The 21,879-nt window shown below is 55.5% G+C and overlaps 2 protein-coding genes across 3 annotated transcripts in view; both read right to left on the bottom strand.

The window, feature by feature from the left end:
* The window catches only part of LOC106049464 (protocadherin alpha-C2-like), a 110,371-nt gene extending 88,519 nt beyond the window's left edge, over nt 1–21,852 (bottom strand). Inside the window, exon 1 of one of the 2 annotated variants that reach the window (XM_066977208.1) lies at nt 19,309–21,852. In XM_066977208.1, the coding sequence (XP_066833309.1) occupies nt 19,309–21,783 (2,475 nt within the window). In that variant the 5' untranslated portion in view covers nt 21,784–21,852. Of the gene's footprint in view, nt 1–1,214; nt 4,078–19,308 lie in introns of those variants that run through there. The other variant, XM_066977207.1, reaches the window with a different exon arrangement.
* LOC136786390 (protocadherin alpha-2-like) lies at nt 9,972–12,570 on the bottom strand. The gene has a single exon (XM_066977210.1). The coding sequence runs from the start codon at nt 12,522–12,524 to the stop codon at nt 9,987–9,989; it is 2,538 nt and encodes an 845-aa protein (XP_066833311.1). The 5' UTR covers nt 12,525–12,570; the 3' UTR covers nt 9,972–9,986.
* Nucleotides 21,853–21,879: the final 27 nt, after the last annotated feature.

Here is a 21,879-nt window from a genome sequence, read left to right as displayed (position 1 = left end):
ATGGACCACTTCATAAAAATTGGTGTATGCGATAAATTAGCAGGTGTTTGTTCATTGTCTTTAAAAGGAATTCAGAGAATCTGCTGGAAGATAAGGTTTTGCAATTTACGACCTTGATAAGGGGGAAGACTAAGCAAGTAGATAGTGGGGAGGGGGTGTTGGATAAACATCCTTGGTAAAACAAAGACTCTGTGAAATACTGTTTGCCGCTTCACTACCCTCCCCCTTGAACACGAGCACAACGCATGATCATTGAAAGAAAAACAACGACCCCCAACAACGAACTGCGCAGCTTCAGAAGGTTCAACAAGTCCTGACAAGCCGAAACTTGGATGCTATAAAACGGCGACACTGAAAAGGGAAAGTTGCGTGCTGTGGTGGAGCGGAGACTGCCCAGCCGCCCAGCGCTGTTTTGCTTGTACCTGCTTACTTAATTAACAAATTATCTTCGATAGACCAGAAAATTGCGTGGTCTCGCTTATAACAGTGTACACACAGCAATTCGTAAAACCAAATTTCATTAAAGCAAACTTCAAAAATAATGAATACCCAGATTACAGTCATTTTGAGGGAGCTACCAAGCTCCTCGACATGCACACATGGGTCTTTCTACAGGCTAAAGGATTCGAATGCAGGAAAATAAAAGAGTAGCTAATTCATACCCTCAACATCGAGATTTCACACACAGGTGAGAACACGATCGCAAATCTTTAAACAAGGGCTTCGCAGAACCATCTACAGCACTGAAACCACATCAAGGGGAAGAAAAGACATTCCTGAACCACTCGAAGAATGAGAAGGAATGGAAGAAGGGCAGACAAGAAAGAGCAAGGACACCAAGGCACAGTGATGCTGGGAAGCGCCCTTCATTGCAACAATTCTCCATGCTAATTTAAAGCACCCAATGTCTCATTTCTCCCTACTTTTTACCACAAAGTAGCCCATGAAAAAGAATGGAGCTATGCAAACTCTCCTAAACATTCACACAGGCATACAGAGAACGCAAAACAGTCGAGCACTCCCTTTTAGAACGACAAACACCCGTCTCTAAAGCGAAACCCAAGGGTACATCCAAGAGTACTACATGGCTTGGACTCTCCTTGTAAAATTCCTTCCACAAGCACATCGTTTTAATGATCAACCTGCCGTGAAATATCATCGGAAAACAGAACAGAAGAAGTGGGAAAAAAATAAAAACACAACGGGCAACTTACCGCGCCTGAAGAGTATGGGGAGAGCGAAGGTCCCTTCTCGGCAGAACCGTTTTCTGCCGCGGGGCCGGGCGGCGGCGGGCAGTTGGGGCTGAAAACCATCAGGTCGCTCTTGCCCGCGCCGTCCGCCACGCACAGGCTCCGGCTCTGGCGCTGCGAGTACGACCAGCTGCCCACCTCGCTGGCGCACACCAGCGTCGCCGGCCCGGGCCCCGCCAGCACGGCCGCCCGCGGCGCCCAGCGCGACGCCCCGTACAGCACCACCGCCAGCAGGAACAGGCTCGACACCGCGCAGATGGCCACCACCAGCCACACGTTCGTCGCCGACGCCGCCGCCGCCGCCGCCGCGCCGCCCTCCGCGCCCGCCGCCGGCCGCAGCCCCGCCCCCGCCGACACCGCCCCCGCCGCCGCCAGCGCCGCCTCGGCGCCCTCCACCAGCGACACGCTCAGCGTGGCCGTGGCCGAGCGCGACGGCTCCCCGTGGTCCCGCACCACGATCAGCAGCCTCTGCCGCGGGCCGTCCGCCTCCTCCAGCGCCCGCGCCGTGCTCACCTCGCCGCTGTACAGCCCCACGCGGAACGGGCCCTTGCCCCGCGGCTCCCACAGCTCGTAGCGCAGCCACGCGTTGTAGCCCGAGTCCGCGTCCACCGCGCGGATCTTCGCCACCACCTGCCCCGCCGGCGCCCCCCACGCCGCCCACGCCCACAGCGACCCCGCCGCCGCCGACGACGACGACGCCTCGCCCGCAGCCCAGGGCCCCGGCCCGCCGCCGGCAGGCGGGAGCAGCGCCGGCGCGTTGTCGTTCTCGTCCACCACGAAGAGCTGCACCGTGGCGTTGCCGCACAGCGGCGGCTCGCCCGCGTCCACCGCCCGCACCTCGAACTGCAGCACCTGCAGCTCCTCGTAGTCCAGGGGCTGCAGCGCCCACAGCCGCCCGCTCTCCGCGTCCACCGACACGTAGCTCGACGCCGGACGCCACCCCGGCCCCGACCCCGACCCCGACCCCGCGCCCGCGCCGCCCTCCGCCACCGAGTAGCTCACGCGCCCGTTGCCCGCCTCGTCCGGGTCCCGCGCCCACAGCCGCGCCAGCTCCGCGCCCGCCGCGTTGTTCTCCCGCGCCAGCACCGTGTACACGGCCTGCGCGAACGCCGGCGCGTTGTCGTTCACGTCCGACACCGGCACCCGCAGCCCGCGGCTGGCGCGCAGCGGCGGCGCCCCGCCGTCCTCCGCCCGCACCTCCACCTCGTACTCCGACACCCGCTCCCGGTCCAGCGCCTCCCGCAGCACCAGCGAGTACGAGCCCGCGAACGTCGCCACCAGCCCGAACGGCGACGGCGGCCACACCGCGCACCGCACCCGCCCGTTCGCCCCCGAGTCCCGGTCCGACACGCTCAGCAGCGCCACCACCGTCCCCACCGACGCGTCCTCGGCCACCGGCACCGACAGCGACGTCACCCACACCTCGGGCGCGTTGTCGTTCACGTCCAACACCTCCAGCTCCACGCTGCAGTGTCCTGACAACGGGGGCGTCCCCTTGTCTCTCGCTTCGACCTCCAGGTCGTACGACTGAACATCCTCGAAATCCAGTTGTCCTGCAGTCCTCATTTCCCCTGATGCTCTGTCAATTATGAACAAATCCTTCAATTTATCAGAAACTGCCTCGCTGAGGCCATAAGAGATCTCCTGGTTAATTCCCTCGTCCTTGTCTGTCGCCTTTAGATGCAGAAACACAGTTCCTGGCGGCGCACTCTCCGGCAGCCGAACCTTATAGATCGACTGGTTGAACTGGGGCGCGTTGTCGTTCGCATCCAGCACCGACACCACCAGCTCCACCGTGCCCGTCAGCGACGGCCTGCCCCCGTCACTTGCCGTCAGCAACAGACGGTGCTCGGCCAGAGACTCGCGGTCCAGAGATTTCATTAAGACGAGTGCTACAGAATTTTTGTTCTCGCCTTTAGATTTCACGTCCAGGGCGAAGTGCTCGCTGGGGCTGAGGGTATAGGAGAGCTGCGCGTTAGCTCCGATATCCGCATCCGACGCGCCCTCCAGCGGGAAACGGGACCCCGGCAGCGACAGTTCCGCGATGCTGAGGTTTTTGGTGGCGGCGGGGAAGAGCGGGGCATTGTCGTTGATGTCGGTGACCTCCACCTCCACGTGGAAGACGCGCAGCGGCCGCTCCAGCAGCACCTCCAGGCGCAGGGCGCAGGGCGCGCTCTTCCCGCACAGCTCCTCCCGGTCCAGCCGCGAGCTCACCACCAGCGCCCCGCTCGCCCCGCTCACCTCCACGCTCGCCCGCCGGCCCTGCGCCACCAGCCGCAGCCGCCGCGCCTCCGCCTCGCCCGCCTCCAGGCCCAGGTCCTGCGCCAGCCGACCCACCACCGTGCCGCCCTTGGCTTCCTCCGGCACCGAGTAGCGCACCTGCCCGCCGCCCAGCGCCCAGGCCGCCTGCAGCACCAGCACCCGCACCACGGCCCGCACGCACACCGCCATGGCCGCCGCCGCCGCCCGCGCCCCGCACGGCTCCCGCCGCCCGCACGGCTCCCGCCGCCCCGCCGCCGAACCGCAGTCCGCTGACCCGGCACACCCGGACCAGCCTCCGCATCCGGGCTCCCTCCGCCGCCCGCCCGCTGTCGGCAGCCGTGACACAGGCTCGGGGTGGAGCCGCCGCCTTCTTGATGGCTCACACCGCCTTCGCGGCCGACAGCGGCACCTTGTGTCCGATCGCGGCTCCTTCTCCCGCCAGCGGCTTCCTCCCGCGGCGGCTCTCCGAAGGATGGGGACGTGGCCGCTCCCGTTCTGCCAACACGCTGCGGGATTTCGCACCGGAAGGTTTCCGCAGAAAACGTCTCCGACGGCAGCTGGCCTCTTCTTCTTCCCTCTTCTTTTTCTTTTTTTCTTTTTTTCTTTTTTTCATTTTGTCTTTTGTTTTTATTTTTCCTTAAGGCACTGTAATTGCTTTATACTTGCCAAAATGTTTCCTAAATGCCTCCATTAACACAGGAATCACACCTGGGAACATCTTCACTCAAAACACCCTGTGTGTTCCTGATGAGGCGTAACTTGGCCTCCTTCTTTCCTGCTTTCTCTGCAAAGAGAGTTCAGCTCTTTCCTCTACAGAACAAGACGGTAGCCTCGGGCCTCCATCCATGGAAAGAACACGTTTTCACATGGAAGTAGTTTTTTTGACTTGTGCAGCAACGCTGAAAACAAGCAGATAATGCTTTCTTTGGCAAGGCTTTATGACAGTGATGTTGCTGTGCAATCCCATACACACCCCTTCGCTTTCAAAACATAAACAGTACAGCGAGGGCAGCGTATTACAAAGAGTATCTCCATCCATCATCTCCAGCAGAATGGTTTTGCGTTTTGAGATATAGGTCCAACCTAAGAAACCATCAATGCATAGAAATTCCAAAGACTTACAACTCCATCGATGACTCCCCAGTCCCCCCATGACAGTCTAAACATAACTCATATGGCATAAATCCTCTCAGAAAAGAGAAATAGCACAAGGAAACAGAGCTCTCTACAACTCTTAAGAACCTTAGTAATGCATTCCCTGCGAGTTTCATCTCTCACTTGGAGCTGCACAATAAATAGCAGGTTCTTACCTTTTTAGGCAGGCAGGTGCTTGCAGGACAGCCTTTAAATGAGTCCATTACCAATAGCAGCAAGCCCTTCCAGGATGCCTCTCAGTAGTACTCAGCCACACATCACGGAACAAAAGACAACACAGAAGGGTTGCACCACTGCTCTGCAAAGGTACAGCTTGTCTGACATCCTCTCCCCATGCTCCCACCTCACTCATTGAGATGAACACTTCAGGGTCCATTCCCTACACAGCTACGGATGCTTGCTGCTATCCCCACCACAAAGGCCAAGCAGCAACATGAAACAGACAATTTCACACAGTAGCCAGTTGCCGGGTCTAGCACAGAAACACCAGTGTCATAACATCAGGGCAAAGCAAAACAAAGACGTCAAATGCTAATCAAATGCTACCAATTATGACAAATATGTCTGTTGATAGTCCATGTTCAAATACACCTGAATCCACATGGCTAGGATAAAGTTATTGATTCATCTCTGGGTCTCCGTTGTCAGGAGTTTTAAGGGATATTTTCAGGGATCACTGATCATGATTTCAGCGAAATGGAACTAGACAAACAAGCAAGTTTTCTCCAGCCTTAAGCTTAAATCACAGCTTGTATTGCCAGTGTTCTTGTATCCACTTCTATGAAGAAGGAAACAAAAATTAAACTTGAACCCTCATGGTGTAATTGCCAGGTAAACCTCATCTTAAGCAACTGCAAGAAAGCTACCCATCGTCATGCCAAGGGGCACAAATTATGAAATGAAACAGTCAACAATATTTGGCAGAGTGGCTCTTACAATTCCCAACACATCTCCTCAGAAAGGCAAATTCAGGGGGAATTGGGAGTTTCAAGTGTCATTCCAGTTCCTATTCACATGATCGCCATAACATTCACAAATACACACAGAAACACAAAATAACCCTTTTTTAAAAAGTATTCTCAGGGAAGAAAAAAGGAAGCAATACAAAAACTACTTCTGCAAGGTAGATGGAATTTGCAGAGTCAGGACTAATAACTGAGTTGTTTCTACATATGTATTCAGTCACCCAAAATACAGACCTCCAGCAATGCATCTTGCCTAACAGAGATATATCACTGCACGCTTTTCACACCTACCATAGTTCATGCTCTTCTGCCCTTAAGTACCTTGTGTTATAAAGTACATGTACCCCTTGCTTGCAAAGGGCTAACATGAAACATTTCTCCTATCTTTTCCATGTCCACAATAAATCTGTAGTATTTCACAAACCTATTTATGTGTGGTGGTTTTACCCAGCTGAGCCTCACCACAACCGCTCTCTCACTCCCCTTCCCCAAAGGCTAAGAGGGGGAAAACAAAATGGAAAGGGATCAAGGGATGAGATAAGGATAGGGAGATCACTCAATAATTATCGTCATGGGCAAAACAACACAGGGAGATTGGAGAAATTTATTACCTATTACCAGCAAGTTAGACAAATGAGAAAAAAAGTAAACAAACTAAGAACACCATCCCCCATCTACCCTCTTCCACCATTCTACCCTCTTCCTCTTGCCACCCCCCGAGTGGCACAGGGGAACAAAGAATGGGGCTGCGGTCAGTCTATAGTACTTTGTCTCCGATGCTCCTTCACGGTCACTCTCTGCCCCTGCTCCAACGTGGCGTCCCTCCCACAGTATGCGGTCCTTCCCAAACTGATCCTGTCCGGGCTTCCCACAGGCAGCAGCTCTTCAAAAACCGCTCCAAGTATGGGTCTGTACCATGGCATCCAACATGGGTCCCCCACTGGCAGCAGCCCCTGCCAGACCAGCTGCTCCTGTATGGGCTCCTCTCCATGGGCTACAGCTCTGGCCCAGAGTCTGCTCTGGTGGAGTTTCTTCACAGGCCGCAGCCTTCTTGAGGTCAGATCCACCTGCTCCACTGTGGGCTCCTCCATGGGCTGTAGTGTGGAGATGTGCTCCACTCTGGTACCCCATGTGCTGCAGGGGGACAGCCTGCTCCGCCATGCCGCAGGGGAACTCCTGCTTCACAGGCCACAGGGGAACTTCTGCTCCAGCACCTGGAGCACCTCTTCCCCTCCTTCTTCACTGACCTTGGTGTCTGTAAGGCTGTTTCTCATTCCACGTCAGTGCCCTGACAACAGCGGAACGCCCTTGTCTCCCGCTTCGATTTGTAAAGCCTATAAGCACCACTCATTTCCCCCCCACTGGAGGGGACAAGAGAGACTCAGCCCGTGAACTGATCCCAGAAGTTACAATGTTATCTTCTCTCACATCCCCTCTCTCTTAAACCAATTTATATTATTTTCTGTCTTTTAGGTGGAGCTTGAGTGACTCTAGTCATGCATATATTGGTTGTGATTGGTGAAAAGATTTCTCGCTTTTGTTTAAAAGTATAGGCTCTGAGAAATTCAGAGTGCATGCTTAGTGAGGGGTGGTCCCACTTTGGAGGCGGGTACCTTTTGGGATGGAGATGTGTTTTGGTATTATAATGATATTATAATGAGCAAAGTTCACTAGAGTACAGCATTTTGTCAAAAACATGACAGGTTGTTGGCTCAGGGTAGCAAATGTGTTTATCAGTCTTGGTGTGCACAAGAACAATCGGTTCCCATCTTGTCACAGAGCCTAGCTGCAGCATCTTCACTCTTCTCTACACTCCATACTGTTCCTTAGAGTCAGCACACCAGGTCCCCCAGTGTGATTAATATCTAAGGTGGGAGGCCTAGGTAACGTTTAGGTAGTGCAGCTACACTCCACCCTTCTTCAGCTGAAGAAGTTTACAGCTTCTTCAATGCTATACATTTTCTTTAAAATGTGATTATCTGTTTGATTTCCAAGTCACCTTAGGCTATTACTTCACAGTCCCTTAATGGCTCAGATCTGAACAGTGGTGGGTCCCTTTTGAGCCAGCTAACATGGGGCAGCTTCTGGATTCTTCTCACAGAGGACATCACTGCAGTCCCCCCGCATCAAAACCTTGCCACTTAAACACAATATATTATGCCACACAAGACCAACAGAGAAGAGCCTGGAGTACCAACTATGCTCACCTTGCATCATCACTAAGCCAGAGGAGAATCCAAGAGGAGGAGGACAGAGTTCTGATCAAGAAAACGCTGAAAGCCAGCACTTTGTAGCAGCCAAAAGAAAAAGGGCATTAGAACTGGGATACCAGCATGACAGTAAAGCATACACAAGTGAAGACACTCCATACAACATGAAGGGAAGCTCTAAGAGTTATGATTAACTACACAGATGGCAGGAAGACCAAAGCTGAGAGCTTGACTAAGATCTTGACCAAGAGCTTGACCAAGGTCAATACTGCAGACAGGCAAAGAATTCTGCCGGGACACATGACACTTAATGCCTCCTTCAGGGGTCTCAAAAACTCATGTCGAGTGATATTACAAACATCGCAAGACCTATTAACCCATGCAGCTGAGTAAATAAACAGGGCACCTGCCAAGAACTACAGAAAGAGTTTATGATGCAGACCACCTGGGTGGGTAAATGGCAGAAGATTTTCCATCAAGGACACCACCAAGCCGAGCAGATGAGGAAAACAATGTTGCCTCAACAGTGACTGTGCTTGAACTGCAACCAAACATTTAGGGGTATGAAATGACATCTTTTGCATAGGGAAACAGTGACATGGATATGTCAGCTCTAGCCTCAGTGCCAATCAAAAGGGTAAGACTTATGATAACACAGAAGAAACCAATCTCTTTCATTCCTCTTGACAGAACGGCAAAGTTGACTTTCAAATAGAATTTTGTATGTAAGCTGTTCCCACCCTAATTAAATTATTTACAAAACAGGAGACCAGGAAGACTTTCAGAGAATGCCAGCATGATGCCCAAAGCAGGTTCTCTTTGACGAACACTTTCCCATGTTCAAACATGGTTCAAAAGCAGGAGAACTATGAAGAATGGGAGGAAATAAAGATATGAAGAATTAGATTGGACAACAATCCCAAGAAAACACACTCAACTTCTAACACATCTGCCTTTTAGGATGCTTTCAAGTGGAGGATTCCACTTGTCACATCAATCACAAATTTTCCTCTGCTTCTCCCCATTCACGGCAGACTTCTGTAGAAAATAAAATTGGGAAAGGAAAAAGGAAAGAGCCCTTGCCCACCCACATCTTTATCAGAAATAACAGAAGTAACGATCATGTGAGCATTCATATACAGGTGCTAATATGATGGCAACTGACTAAACAAGGGCTTCATAGAACCATCTACAGCACCGAAACCACATCAAGGGGAAGAAAAGACACTCCTGTATGACTCGCAGAAAGAGAAAGAATGGACAAAGGGCAGACAGGAAAGAGAGCAACGAGAGCAATGACAGCAAGGCACAGTGAGGCTGGGAGGCACCCTTCCCTCCAACAGTTCTCCATGCTGAATTAAAGCATCCAATGTCTCACTTCTCCCTACTTTTCAACACACTTCCAGAGGCAGACCATTCTCCACCACGTCCACCTAATTTTCTACCTCATCATCACACCGCATATTACTCAGTTCACGTAGATCAGCTTCCTAACATTACCAAAGCCCACCACCCAGTGAGAGCTCCGAAGACAAAAAAAAAAACAATAGCCAGAGTACATTGGCGCATACAGACACAACATACATAAACACTACTATATTGCCAGGAGATTTTAAAAATAATAAATACTGTGATGGTACTCATCCTGAGGGAACCACCAAGCTCCTCGGCACGCACAAACGGGTCTTTGGACAGGCAAAAGAATTCTAATACAAGAAAAATGACAGAACGGCTAATTCGTACGATCAGCATTCGATGCCGTACAATGGGAAAAAGATATCTTAGAAAACTAGGAATACAGATCACCACGAAGCCTCTCACGAAAAAGAATGGAGCTCTCCAAATTCTACTAAACATTCATGTAGGCGTACAGAACACACTAAACAGTAGAGCACTCGCTTTTAGAACAACGAACACGTGTCTAAAGCAAAAGCTAAGGGTACATCCAGGAGTACTACATGGCTCTGACTCTCAGACAGTCACCACCAGACCAACTCTTCCTGGACTGCAGTCCTTCAACACTCTCGAACAGAAATGCTATACACCAGTAACCAACAGGATTCCAGAAACCATGTTGGGATGAAAATCCTTGTAAAATTCCTTCCACAAGCACATCGTTTTAATGATCAGCCTGCCGTGAAATATCATCGGAAAACAGAACAGAAGTGGGAAAAAAAATAAAAACACAACGGGCAACTTACCGCGCCTGAAGAGTATGGGGAGAGCGAAGGTCCCTTCTCGGCAGAACCGTTTTCTGCCGCGGGGCCGGGCAGCGGCGGGCAGTTGGGGCTGAAAACCATCAGGTCGCTCTTGCCCGCGCCGTCCGCCACGCACAGGCTCCGGCTCTGGCGCTGCGAGTACGACCAGCTGCCCACCTCGCTGGCGCACACCAGCGTCGCCGGCCCGGGCCCCGCCAGCACGGCCGCCCGCGGCGCCCAGCGCGACGCCCCGTACAGCACCACCGCCAGCAGGAACAGGCTCGACACCGCGCAGATGGCCACCACCAGCCACACGTTCGTCGCCGCCGCCGCCGCCGCCGCCGCCGCGCCGCCCTCCGCGCCCGCCGCCGGCCGCAGCCCCGCCCCCGCCGACACCGCCCCCGCCGCCGCCAGCGCCGCCTCGGCGCCCTCCACCAGCGACACGCTCAGCGTGGCCGTGGCCGAGCGCGACGGCTCCCCGTGGTCCCGCACCACGATCAGCAGCCTCTGCCGCGGGCCGTCCGCCTCCTCCAGCGCCCGCGCCGTGCTCACCTCGCCGCTGTACAGCCCCACGCGGAACGGGCCCTTGCCCCGCGGCTCCCACAGCTCGTAGCGCAGCCACGCGTTGTAGCCCGAGTCCGCGTCCACCGCGCGGATCTTCGCCACCACCTGCCCCGCCGGCGCCCCCCACGCCGCCCACGCCCACAGCGACCCCGCCGACGACGACGACGACGACGCCTCGCCCGCAGCCCAGGGCCCCGGCCCGCCGCCGGCAGGCGGGAGCAGCGCCGGCGCGTTGTCGTTCTCGTCCACCACGAAGAGCTGCACCGTGGCGTTGCCGCACAGCGGCGGCTCGCCCGCGTCCACCGCCCGCACCTCGAACTGCAGCACCTGCAGCTCCTCGTAGTCCAGGGGCTGCAGCGCCCACAGCCGCCCGCTCTCCGCGTCCACCGACACGTAGCTCGACGCCGGACGCCACCCCGGCCCCGACCCCGACCCCGCGCCCGCGCCGCCCTCCGCCACCGAGTAGCTCACGCGCCCGTTGCCCGCCTCGTCCGGGTCCCGCGCCCACAGCCGCGCCAGCTCCGCGCCCGCCGCGTTGTTCTCCCGCGCCAGCACCGTGTACACGGCCTGCGCGAACGCCGGCGCGTTGTCGTTCACGTCCGACACCGGCACCCGCAGCCCGCGGCTGGCGCGCAGCGGCGGCGCCCCGCCGTCCTCCGCCCGCACCTCCACCTCGTACTCCGACACCCGCTCCCGGTCCAGCGCCTCCCGCAGCACCAGCGAGTACGAGCCCGCGAACGTCGCCACCAGCCCGAACGGCGACGGCGGCCACACCGCGCACCGCACCCGCCCGTTCGCCCCCGAGTCCCGGTCCGACACGCTCAGCAGCGCCACCACCGTCCCCACCGACGCGTCCTCGGCCACCGGCACCGACAGCGACGTCACCCACACCTCGGGCGCGTTGTCGTTCACGTCCAACACCTCCAGCTCCACGCTGCAGTGTCCTGATAACGGGGGCGTCCCCTTGTCTCTCGCCTCAATGCGAAAGTCAAACAAACTGACTTCTTCGAAGTCCAGGGGACCGACGAGTCGGATCTCGCCGGTCTGTGGATTAACGGTAATCAAATCTCTTCCACTCAGGGGAGTGAACTTCGTCGCGCTGTAAGTCACTTCACTGTTACTTCCCTCGTCCGGGTCCGTGGCACACACGCGCGCCAACACTGTCCCCTCCTCTGCGTTCTCCAGCACCTGCACTTTATACACCGACTGGTTGAACTGGGGCGCGTTGTCGTTCGCATCCAGCACCGACACCACCAGCTCCACCGTGCCCGTCAGCGACGGCCTGCCCCCGTCTCTCGCCGTCAGCAACAGACGGTGCTCGGCCAGAGACTCGCGGTCCAGAGATTTCTTTAATACAAGGTAAGGTACGATGTTCCGTTCATTCTCTTTTTGTAATTCCAGAGCGAAGTGCTCGCTGGGGCTGAGGGTATAGGAGAGCTGCGCGTTGGCTCCGATATCCGCATCCGACGCGCCCTCCAGCGGGAAACGGGACCCCGGCAGCGACGATTCCGCAATACTAAACGCTTCCTCTTTCACGGGGAAGAGCGGGGCATTGTCGTTGATGTCGGTGACCTCCACCTCCACGTGGAAGACGCGCAGCGGCCGCTCCAGCAGCACCTCCAGGCGCAGGGCGCAGGGCGCGCTCTTCCCGCACAGCTCCTCCCGGTCCAGCCGCGAGCTCACCACCAGCGCCCCGCTCGCCCCGCTCACCTCCACGCTCGCCCGCCGGCCCTGCGCCACCAGCCGCAGCCGCCGCGCCTCCGCCTCGCCCGCCTCCAGGCCCAGGTCCTGCGCCAGCCGACCCACCACCGTGCCGCCCTTGGCTTCCTCCGGCACCGAGTAGCGCACCTGCCCGCCGCCCAGCGCCCAGGCCGCCTGCAGCACCAGCACCCGCACCACGGCCCGCACGCACACCGCCATGGCCGCCGCCGCCGCCCGCGCCCCGCACGGCTCCCGCCGCCGCCGCCGCCGCTCTCCTGCCCGCCCCGCGCCGCTCCCCCCGCGCGCACAGCCGCCCTTCCCGCCGCCCCGGGGCGGAGCCGCCCTCCCGCCGCTCCCGCGCCGTTCCTGAGCCTGCAGCGACACCGTGTGCTCCGCCGCCTCACTCGCGCCCGCCGCCGCCAGCACGGCAGCGACACCGCCCCCGCCTCGCGGGACGCCCCCGGCACTCGCGGGACGCCCCCGGCACTCGCGGGACGCACCACGGCGACGGCGCCGCCACCGAGCCCAGCACAGGCCGAGACAGCAGCGCTAACGAGGGGGCAACAGCCCCGCAGCGCTGCGCTCCAGACGCCGCTCCCCGCACACCGACCGGCTCCCAGCCCTGCACGCACCACGCCGACGGACGCTCCTCTTCCTCACTTGCTTGTTTTTCCTGTCTTCCTCCTACTTTGCTTCTACTCCATTCTCTTTCTTGCTTCCTTTCTTGCTTCCCTAGATTCTTCTGGACGTCTTCTTTCCTTCTTTCACTACTAACCAACGTTCGTTTCTTTCCTCCTTCTGTCTTTGCTTCTTTGCTTCCTTCCTTTCCGTATTTTCCTAAATTTCCTTCCTTTCATTTCTTTCTTGCTTCCTTTCCTTCCTTCCTTTGCTCTTTCCTCCTTTGTTTCTCTTCCACTCTCTGTCTTGCTTGGTTCTTGCTTGCCTGCATTCTTCTCGACTTCTTCCTTCTGTCTTTCTTTCTCAGATTCTTTCTTCATTATTTCTCTACCTCTCTTCCAGTTCCTTCTTTCATCCTTTCAGTTCCTTCTTTCCTTTTCTCTTACTTCTTTCATCCATCCTACAGATTCTTCATGCTTCCTTCCTTTCCTTCACTCCTCCTACCCATCTGCTTCTCTTCCTCTCCTCTTTTCCTTTTCTTCTTCCTCCTCTTCATTTTTTTTCCTCCTTTATCAAAATGCTTTCCAAATGCCTGCACCACTCTTCCAGTCAAGCTCAGACATGCTCTGAGGCAAGATCTCTTCTTCCTCTTCCTTACCACCTTCGGCTGAGCCCTGTAGTGCGTCCCTCAGAACTACTCAGAACGCCTTCAATTCAGGTCTGTACAGCAACCCTTAGCATTCACGAGGACGATTACTCTTCCAGAGAAATCACTCTCCTCCTCTCAATGACCCATTGCACCCCGGAGGACATGGATGCGCACTGCAAACAAGGCTGCAAGACCTCCACACAGCTGAGGTGAGTCTTTCACTCACTTTCACTGCAGTGCAGCCAGCACTCCCTGCATACCAACCGGCTTCCAGCCCTGCACACACCAGAGGCTCCCGTTTGCTTCTTTGCTTCATTCCTTTTTTTCTCTTTTCTCTCCTCCTTTGTTTCTACTCCATTCTCTGTCTTGCTTGCTTTCCGGCTTGCTTCTTCCTTGCATACATTCTTCTGCGTGCATTCTTTTTTTGCATGCATTCTTCTGCATGCATACTTCTTTCCTTCTTTCTCCCTTTTCCTTCTTTCACTTCTTTCCTTCTCTCTGAAATTTCTTTCAGTTATATCTAGCTTAATTCTTTTGTTATGCTTTTATTTCATTCAATGTGTTCCTGCGTTCATTCTTTCTGTCCCTTACTTCTTTCTATCTTTGTACCTTCTTTCATTCTGTCAATTCCTTCTTTCATTCTTACAGTATCTTCCTGCTTCCTTTCTTTCCTTCTATCTTTCTGTCCATTAGTTTCTGTTCCTCTCCACTTCACTTTTCACTTTTCCCTTCCCTGCATTAGCCTTCAGAGCCTTTCCCTTTCCCTCCTTCCCTGTCTTTTCTTCTTCCTCCTCTTCCTTTTTTATTTTTCCCTGCTTTAAGAAAATGCTCTCCAAATGCCTGCATCACTCTTCCCATCAAGCTTTCGTATGTTCTTAGGCAAGACCTTTCCTTGCTCTTCCTCACTGCCTTCCGTAAGGCATGTACAGCATCCCTCAGACCTCACAAGGCCACATCACCTTGGGAATTAGTTTTCCAGAAACTCATTCTCCTCTGCATGGGCTGCTACAGACCAGGAGACTCAGATGCGCACTGCAAACAGGCTCCAAAGACTCCAAACAGCTCGAGTGAGTCTCATTTGGCAACTCAAACACTTCATACCCCCAGCACATAAATCCTCCAAAAATGGGGAAAAGCACAGTGCAACCACAGCTCTGTCACACTCCCACACACCTCAAGGAAGATGCTTTTATTAGTTGGGGCTCACTTGCCATCCACATGCTGAACGGCGAGCTCTTGCTTTGCTTTTCAGGCACACATCCACTGCCAGAACAATCCAGCAGCAAGATCCTCAGGACCCAGGAAAATTACTCCCAACAGAAAAATCTCATCTGTAACGTGAGCCAACCACCACACAAAGAAACAAACCCTCAAAGGTAACACCACTACTTTTTCACTGAAAAATTACCTCAACCAACAACACATCCCCCCAGAGAAACACAGTAGGGTCCCTCCTCTGCATGTGTTTCGTGCCACCTGCTCACACTGAGAGGGGAAACAAGAGGAAAGTAAAAACATTAGGCAGCAGGACTCTGCTGCTCCAAACCTACAGCCTTTACCCAGGCTATGTTCCGTCCATCCAACATAAACATATTGCAGTTAAACAGCAAAACTTCACGCATTGTTCTCTTGAACACATCTTCTCTGAGTACAAGCCACTTACCTGTAGGATCAGTGCTTGCTTGTTTAGAAAAAGAACTTCCACGACAGGAGAATGGCTTGTAAAGAACAGTTTCTTTGAAAGTTATCAGAGATTTCTGGGGAGGCTGGACGGAAAAAATTCCTTCAGATGTGGGACACCTCTGAAATCATTGGACACCACGCACTGCTCCCATACGCGCGTTCACGATTTGGGAATGAGCCGTGCTGCAAAAGACACACCGTCTCCACTGAGGCCAACAATGCAGGTGCACAGACACAGGGGGGAAGTCAAGTGCACAAAGATTACACCCACCCTATCATGTCTCCTTAGAAATTGCCTCTATTTCTTACTCCAGGCAGACACCAGAAGGGACTGTTGCCACTGGGAGAAACTGCTCTCCCCATTGGTACCCACACGCTCACCAGAATGCTCCAAACCTACAAGCATTCCCCAGGCAATGTTCAGTCCATCCAGCATAATGGGTATAAAACTAAACAGCAAAAAATACATACTTCTGTCTCTCAAACACATACTCTGCATATGAATGACTGACCTGTAGCATCAGTAGTTGCTTGCTCAGAAAAAGGAATATATTCAACGACGGAGAATTGGTTTGAAAGGGAAATTCTCATTTAAAGTCTTCAGTGGTTTCTAGGGAAGCTGGATTGTACAGAAATCAAGACCAGCAAAAGTTCCCCAGTCATGGGAGAGTTTGCGTTGCTCTCTGTCACACAGTTATCACACAGAAAGTCATCATGCAGGAGAGAAGAGAACCAAAGGATCCCATTCCAAGTCATTGAAACACAAGATCTGTCAACATTGTAAACATGGAGAGCACTTCTACCCCTCCTCCCCACTTCTTGGTCAATGCCACACTCCAGTTTCCACCCAGCATCACCGTTTCCCACACACAAGGCTCATTTCCTACTCAATACCATCCTGCCCATTGCAAAATTCTCGCCCCTTCTCCATGCCACTCAAAAAATCAGTGCCACAACACTTCAACGATCCTCCAGCCCACCAACACAATCCAGCTCCAAACCCACCTCTGAGCATCACCCTCTGCAGAGCCTCACCTTCTCCCACCACTGTCAGGCTCTTCCCCCCTGCACAAATGGCACTCTCAAGGCTTTGCACTGGCTCTGCAATCTCACATGGAAATGGAGAAAGCTGGATCAATGGGCAACATTTACAGCAGCTTCTGATGGAGCCGCCACTCCTCATGCTCAAAAACACAGGAGTCAAAGGCCATCTGCCAGACTGCTGCAAAGCCAGGCCTATGGTACAGAAGACTGAGATGAAGGAAAACCAAGTGGACAGACAAAAACAAAACTCTACACAGAACCTGGGGAGGCCCTGGAACACTGGGCCAGGGATTGACACAAATAGCCTTCCTTGGAGACACAAAGACCTTGACAGGATGAGGCTCTGACCAGCCTCATCTAAATGCAGTGTTCGTCCTGCTCTCAGCAAAGGAACCACAGACGTCCATGTGTTACCTTCAGCACGAGGTACCTTAAGGTCCTCAGAATTCACTTCCACTGCAAAAAGGGAGGCCATTCCAGGAAGACATCAGTTTCCAACAAGTTATCAGCAAACACAAGGCAAGATTGCCCTGCTCAAGATCACCCTGGGAACATCCAAAATGGCCTGGTCCTACTCAGCGCCACTGACATGTTCACCTGCACCAGATACAACACTTGCTTGCCACACCCCAAGGCTTTTGCAGAACCTTTCCATCAATGAAAGCACCACAAAGAAACATACAAACAGAATCACACAGACACTGTCTCCAGCACACTCTGCAGCTGACTATTCCAGTTTTCTGTGCTTCAACAATCTCAGATGCAAACGTAAGAGGTGGGTAAGGAACCGTATTTCTAAAGGTGATGGTGTGACAGCCCGAAAGGCAAAGGGTGCTCATTTCATATTGTGAAAGAACGCCCCAGATGCTGACAAGCAAAGCACTCTTATGGATGGTATCAACCCTATGCAAGTATTTGTTACTTCTTCTTGCCGTGAAGTGTTCTGGGGCTTCTGAAGGGGGTGGCTGTGAATGCCAACTTTTAAAACCACATGAAATCAGGACACCATACGTCAAACCATTTCTCTGGTCAAGAACAAAAGGCCACAATCAGGCAAAGACGAGAGCAGAATTGTTCCACGTGCATCCCTGGAATGCATTTCTGAGTAAAGTGTCAACATCACAACTCCAGCAGATCTAGTCTCAGGCACCCTTCTGGAACCACAGATAGCAAGATTTCACAAGGTCCCCACCCCAAAAAAACAACAACCAACCAACCAAAGACGTTTTCGTTAGAAAGGTTTCAAGGGCACACTGAATGACAAAGAATAGTGCCTGCAGGACCACCATCACCACTCTTCATGTCTTTAACTCCTTCAGCAATCTCAGGTGTAAATGCTGCACAACAAAAAGAAACAGCGTTTGTGGAGCTCATGTCATGACAGCTTGAAGCAAAATCGGCATTGATTTTATTCTGTCAGAGAAAACCTCAGATACTGAACAACTAACCTCAGTAAGATGCTCCAAATAAGGAGCTGAGGACCTCTTGGATGCTTGTCAACACAGATGAGAAAATTAAAAAAGAAAATAATAATAATAATAATAATAATAATAATAATAATAATAATAATAATAATAATAATGAGGGGATAACACATCAAGGGTTTGTAAGTCCAGAAAACCAACAGCAATGGAATGGAAGAAGAACGAGTAGAACAGACACCAAAGGTGCCTGCCTATCTCATGTTTATTTACAAGGCCTGTGTGTGAAGGAGCAAGACTCCAACATTGCTGTATTGTGAGCATCAGACACCCCACCAACTGCATCCAGCTGTAATGAGCATGAGCTAGGCACAAGGAAACAATCACAGCACATTTACCAGCACTCCAAGGACACAAGCGAGGCCGGTCACTGCAGAATGCATACAACTGGCACAGTCAGATCCTCTGAAACCATCCTCAAAGAAAACACCCTGCCTGATGCACAAAACCAGTTTCTTTCTTGCCCTGACCTCTGGCTGTGCTCTTCTACCTCTGTACTACAAAGCACACTAGTGGCATACTCATAAAGGGAAAAAGTATAACATGGTTTCAGATGCATCTTCCCCTTTACAAACTACTTTCTGGTGGTAAAGAGAGTGAAAACGTCGGTATATTTTCAAAGAGCATAAAAAGAGATGGGGGACACAAGCATGGCTTGCACAGAGCGGAGACATGGTGATCACAAGCAACTGCAACGCTACACAGAATCCATGCAACAGCAGGATAGGGAGGGAGTCAAAATGTCTTCCTCTGACATATTCTGACCTGCGCAAGACAAGGCCCTCTGCAATCTCATCTAACGAAACTCCAGGCCTCCACACAAGGAAAACACATCCCTGCCTTCGAGGGAAATCACCCACTCCACTTCCTGGTCCACTGCTCTGTGATACCTGAAGTTTTTCCTTCTCATTCAACATGTCCCAGAGGAGAACGAGGAAGTCACAACTAAAGAAAGGCAATATACACACTAGCATATATCTCAAATGACATCCAGACCATTTCAACACAACATATTGTCTCCACTTACGGAAGTCCTTCAAATCGTGTCTCTTGGAGCCTGGGAAAGTGTCTTCCACAGCAACACTCTGGGACAATTCTGCCTCAGGCTTTGCTTTAGACACCCACGATCTGCCACTCTGAGACGTGTGGTCTTAACACAAGTAGGCATCTCTTCTTCTTCTGTTATGGCATGCAATGCAGATCCTTTTCAAGTTCATCGCTCACATCAGGAAACGGCCAGGTCCCATTCACTGCCATTGCTACATTCCACCTGATTACATGATTTCCCTTCCCACCCCAAGGATCACTCCAGCTTTCACACACCCTTCCTATCAATGTCAGCTACAAAAAATGAAAAATATTCCAATGGTACTAAATCCACCATGTCTGGTAGACTCTTTGTAACAACTCCTAAGTAGGGCTCTTGAGGACAAGATTAAAGAGCAAGGACACGGGCAATGAAGAGGGAGAAGACGAGGGAGAGAAAGCGGGCAAGATTAAGGGGCAGAGGAGGGCGAGTGGCACTGACCGTGTCCAGGAGAGCGGGCGGCTCCTGCGGCGGCTCCTTCGGCGCGGGGCCGGGCGGCGGCGGGCAGTTGGGGCTGAAAACCATCAGGTCGCTCTTGCCCGCGCCGTCCGCCACGCACAGGCTCCGGCTCTGGCGCTGCGAGTACGACCAGCTGCCCACCTCGCTGGCGCACACCAGCGTCGCCGGCCCGGGCCCCGCCAGCACGGCCGCCCGCGGCGCCCAGCGCGACGCCCCGTACAGCACCACCGCCAGCAGGAACAGGCTCGACACCGCGCAGATGGCCACCACCAGCCACACGTTCGTCGCCGACGCCGCCGCCGCCGCCGCCGCGCCGCCCTCCGCGCCCGCCGCCGGCCGCAGCCCCGCCCCCGCCGACACCGCCCCCGCCGCCGCCAGCGCCGCCTCGGCGCCCTCCACCAGCGACACGCTCAGCGTGGCCGTGGCCGAGCGCGACGGCTCCCCGTGGTCCCGCACCACGATCAGCAGCCTCTGCCGCGGGCCGTCCGCCTCCTCCAGCGCCCGCGCCGTGCTCACCTCGCCGCTGTACAGCCCCACGCGGAACGGGCCCTTGCCCCGCGGCTCCCACAGCTCGTAGCGCAGCCACGCGTTGTAGCCCGAGTCCGCGTCCACCGCGCGGATCTTCGCCACCACCTGCCCCGCCGGCGCCCCCCACGCCGCCCACGCCCACAGCGACCCCGCCGACGACGACGACGACGACGCCTCGCCCGCAGCCCAGGGCCCCGGCCCGCCGCCGGCAGGCGGGAGCAGCGCCGGCGCGTTGTCGTTCTCGTCCACCACGAAGAGCTGCACCGTGGCGTTGCCGCACAGCGGCGGCTCGCCCACGTCCACCGCCCGCACCTCGAACTGCAGCACCTGCAGCTCCTCGTAGTCCAGGGGCTGCAGCGCCCACAGCCGCCCGCTCTCCGCGTCCACCGACACGTAGCTCGACGCCGGACGCCACCCCGACCCCGACCCCGACCCCGACCCCGCGCCCGCGCCGCCCTCCGCCACCGAGTAGCTCACGCGCCCGTTGCCCGCCTCGTCCGGGTCCCGCGCCCACAGCCGCGCCAGCTCCGCGCCCGCCGCGTTGTTCTCCCGCGCCAGCACCGTGTACACGGCCTGCGCGAACGCCGGCGCGTTGTCGTTCACGTCCGACACCGGCACCCGCAGCCCGCGGCTGGCGCGCAGCGGCGGCGCCCCGCCGTCCTCCGCCCGCACCTCCACCTCGTACTCCGACACCCGCTCCCGGTCCAGCGCCTCCCGCAGCACCAGCGAGTACGAGCCCGCGAACGTCGCCACCAGCCCGAACGGCGACGGCGGCCACACCGCGCACCGCACCCGCCCGTTCGCCCCCGAGTCCCGGTCCGACACGCTCAGCAGCGCCACCACCGTCCCCACCGACGCGTCCTCGGCCACCGGCACCGACAGCGACGTCACCCACACCTCGGGCGCGTTGTCGTTCACGTCCAACACCTCCACCACCACCTTGCAGTGACCCGACAACGGGGGCGTCCCCTTATCTTGCGCTTCGATTTGTAATTCGTAAAAGCGGACTTCTTCAAAGTCCAAAGGTCCGCGGAGACGGATCTCCCCCGAATGCAGGTTTAATTCGAACAGGTTTAATCCTCCGGATGGAAAGGTATTGCTTCTACTGAACGTTATTTCACTGTTCATTCCCTCGTCCGGGTCTGTGGCGCTCACTCGCGCCACCAACATCCCCTCAGCTGCGCTCTCCAGTACCTGCGCTTTATACACCGACTGGTTGAACTGGGGCGCGTTGTCGTTCGCATCCAGCACCGACACCACCAGCTCCACCGTGCCCGTCAGCGACGGCCTGCCCCCATCACTCGCTGTCAGCAACAGACGGTGCTCGGCCAGAGACTCGCGGTCCAGACCTTTCGTCAGCACCAGAAATAACGACTCTCGATATTCATCGCTCCGCTGCAAATCCAGAGCGAAGTGCTCGCTGGGGCTGAGGGTATAGGAGAGCTGCGCGTTAGCTCCGATATCCGCATCCGACGCGCCCTCCAGCGGAAAGCGGGACCCCGGCATGGTATTTAATTCCGGGATGCTGAGGTTTTTGGTGGCGGCGGGGAAGAGCGGGGCATTGTCGTTGATGTCGGTGACCTCCACCTCCACGTGGAAGACGCGCAGCGGCCGCTCCAGCAGCACCTCCAGGCGCAGGGCGCAGGGCGCGCTCTTCCCGCACAGCTCCTCCCGGTCCAGCCGCGAGCTCACCACCAGCGCCCCGCTCGCCCCGCTCACCTCCACGCTCGCCCGCCGGCCCTGCGCCACCAGCCGCAGCCGCCGCGCCTCCGCCTCGCCCGCCTCCAGGCCCAGGTCCTGCGCCAGCCGACCCACCACCGTGCCGCCCTTGGCTTCCTCCGGCACCGAGTAGCGCACCTGCCCGCCGCCCAGCGCCCAGGCCGCCTGCAGCACCAGCACCCGCACCACGGCCCGCACGCACACCGCCATGGCCGCCGCCGCCGCCCGCGCCCCGCACGGCTCCCGCCGCCGCCGCCGCCGCTCTCCTGCCCGCCCCGCGCCGCTCCCCCCCCGCGCGCACAGCCG

Source organism: Anser cygnoides, chromosome 14, assembly GCF_040182565.1.
Source record: "Anser cygnoides isolate HZ-2024a breed goose chromosome 14, Taihu_goose_T2T_genome, whole genome shotgun sequence".
Taxonomy (NCBI): Eukaryota; Metazoa; Chordata; class Aves; order Anseriformes; family Anatidae; genus Anser; species Anser cygnoides.
Note: the sequence above shows the minus strand (reverse complement) of the source record. Positions and strands in the feature narration are given on the sequence as shown.

Bases quoted from the DNA above. Each gene is read 5' to 3' on its own strand.
- LOC136786390 (XM_066977210.1), bottom strand. From the start codon at position 12,524: ATGGCGGTGTGCGTGCGGGCCGTGGTGCGGGTGCTGGTGCTGCAGGCG.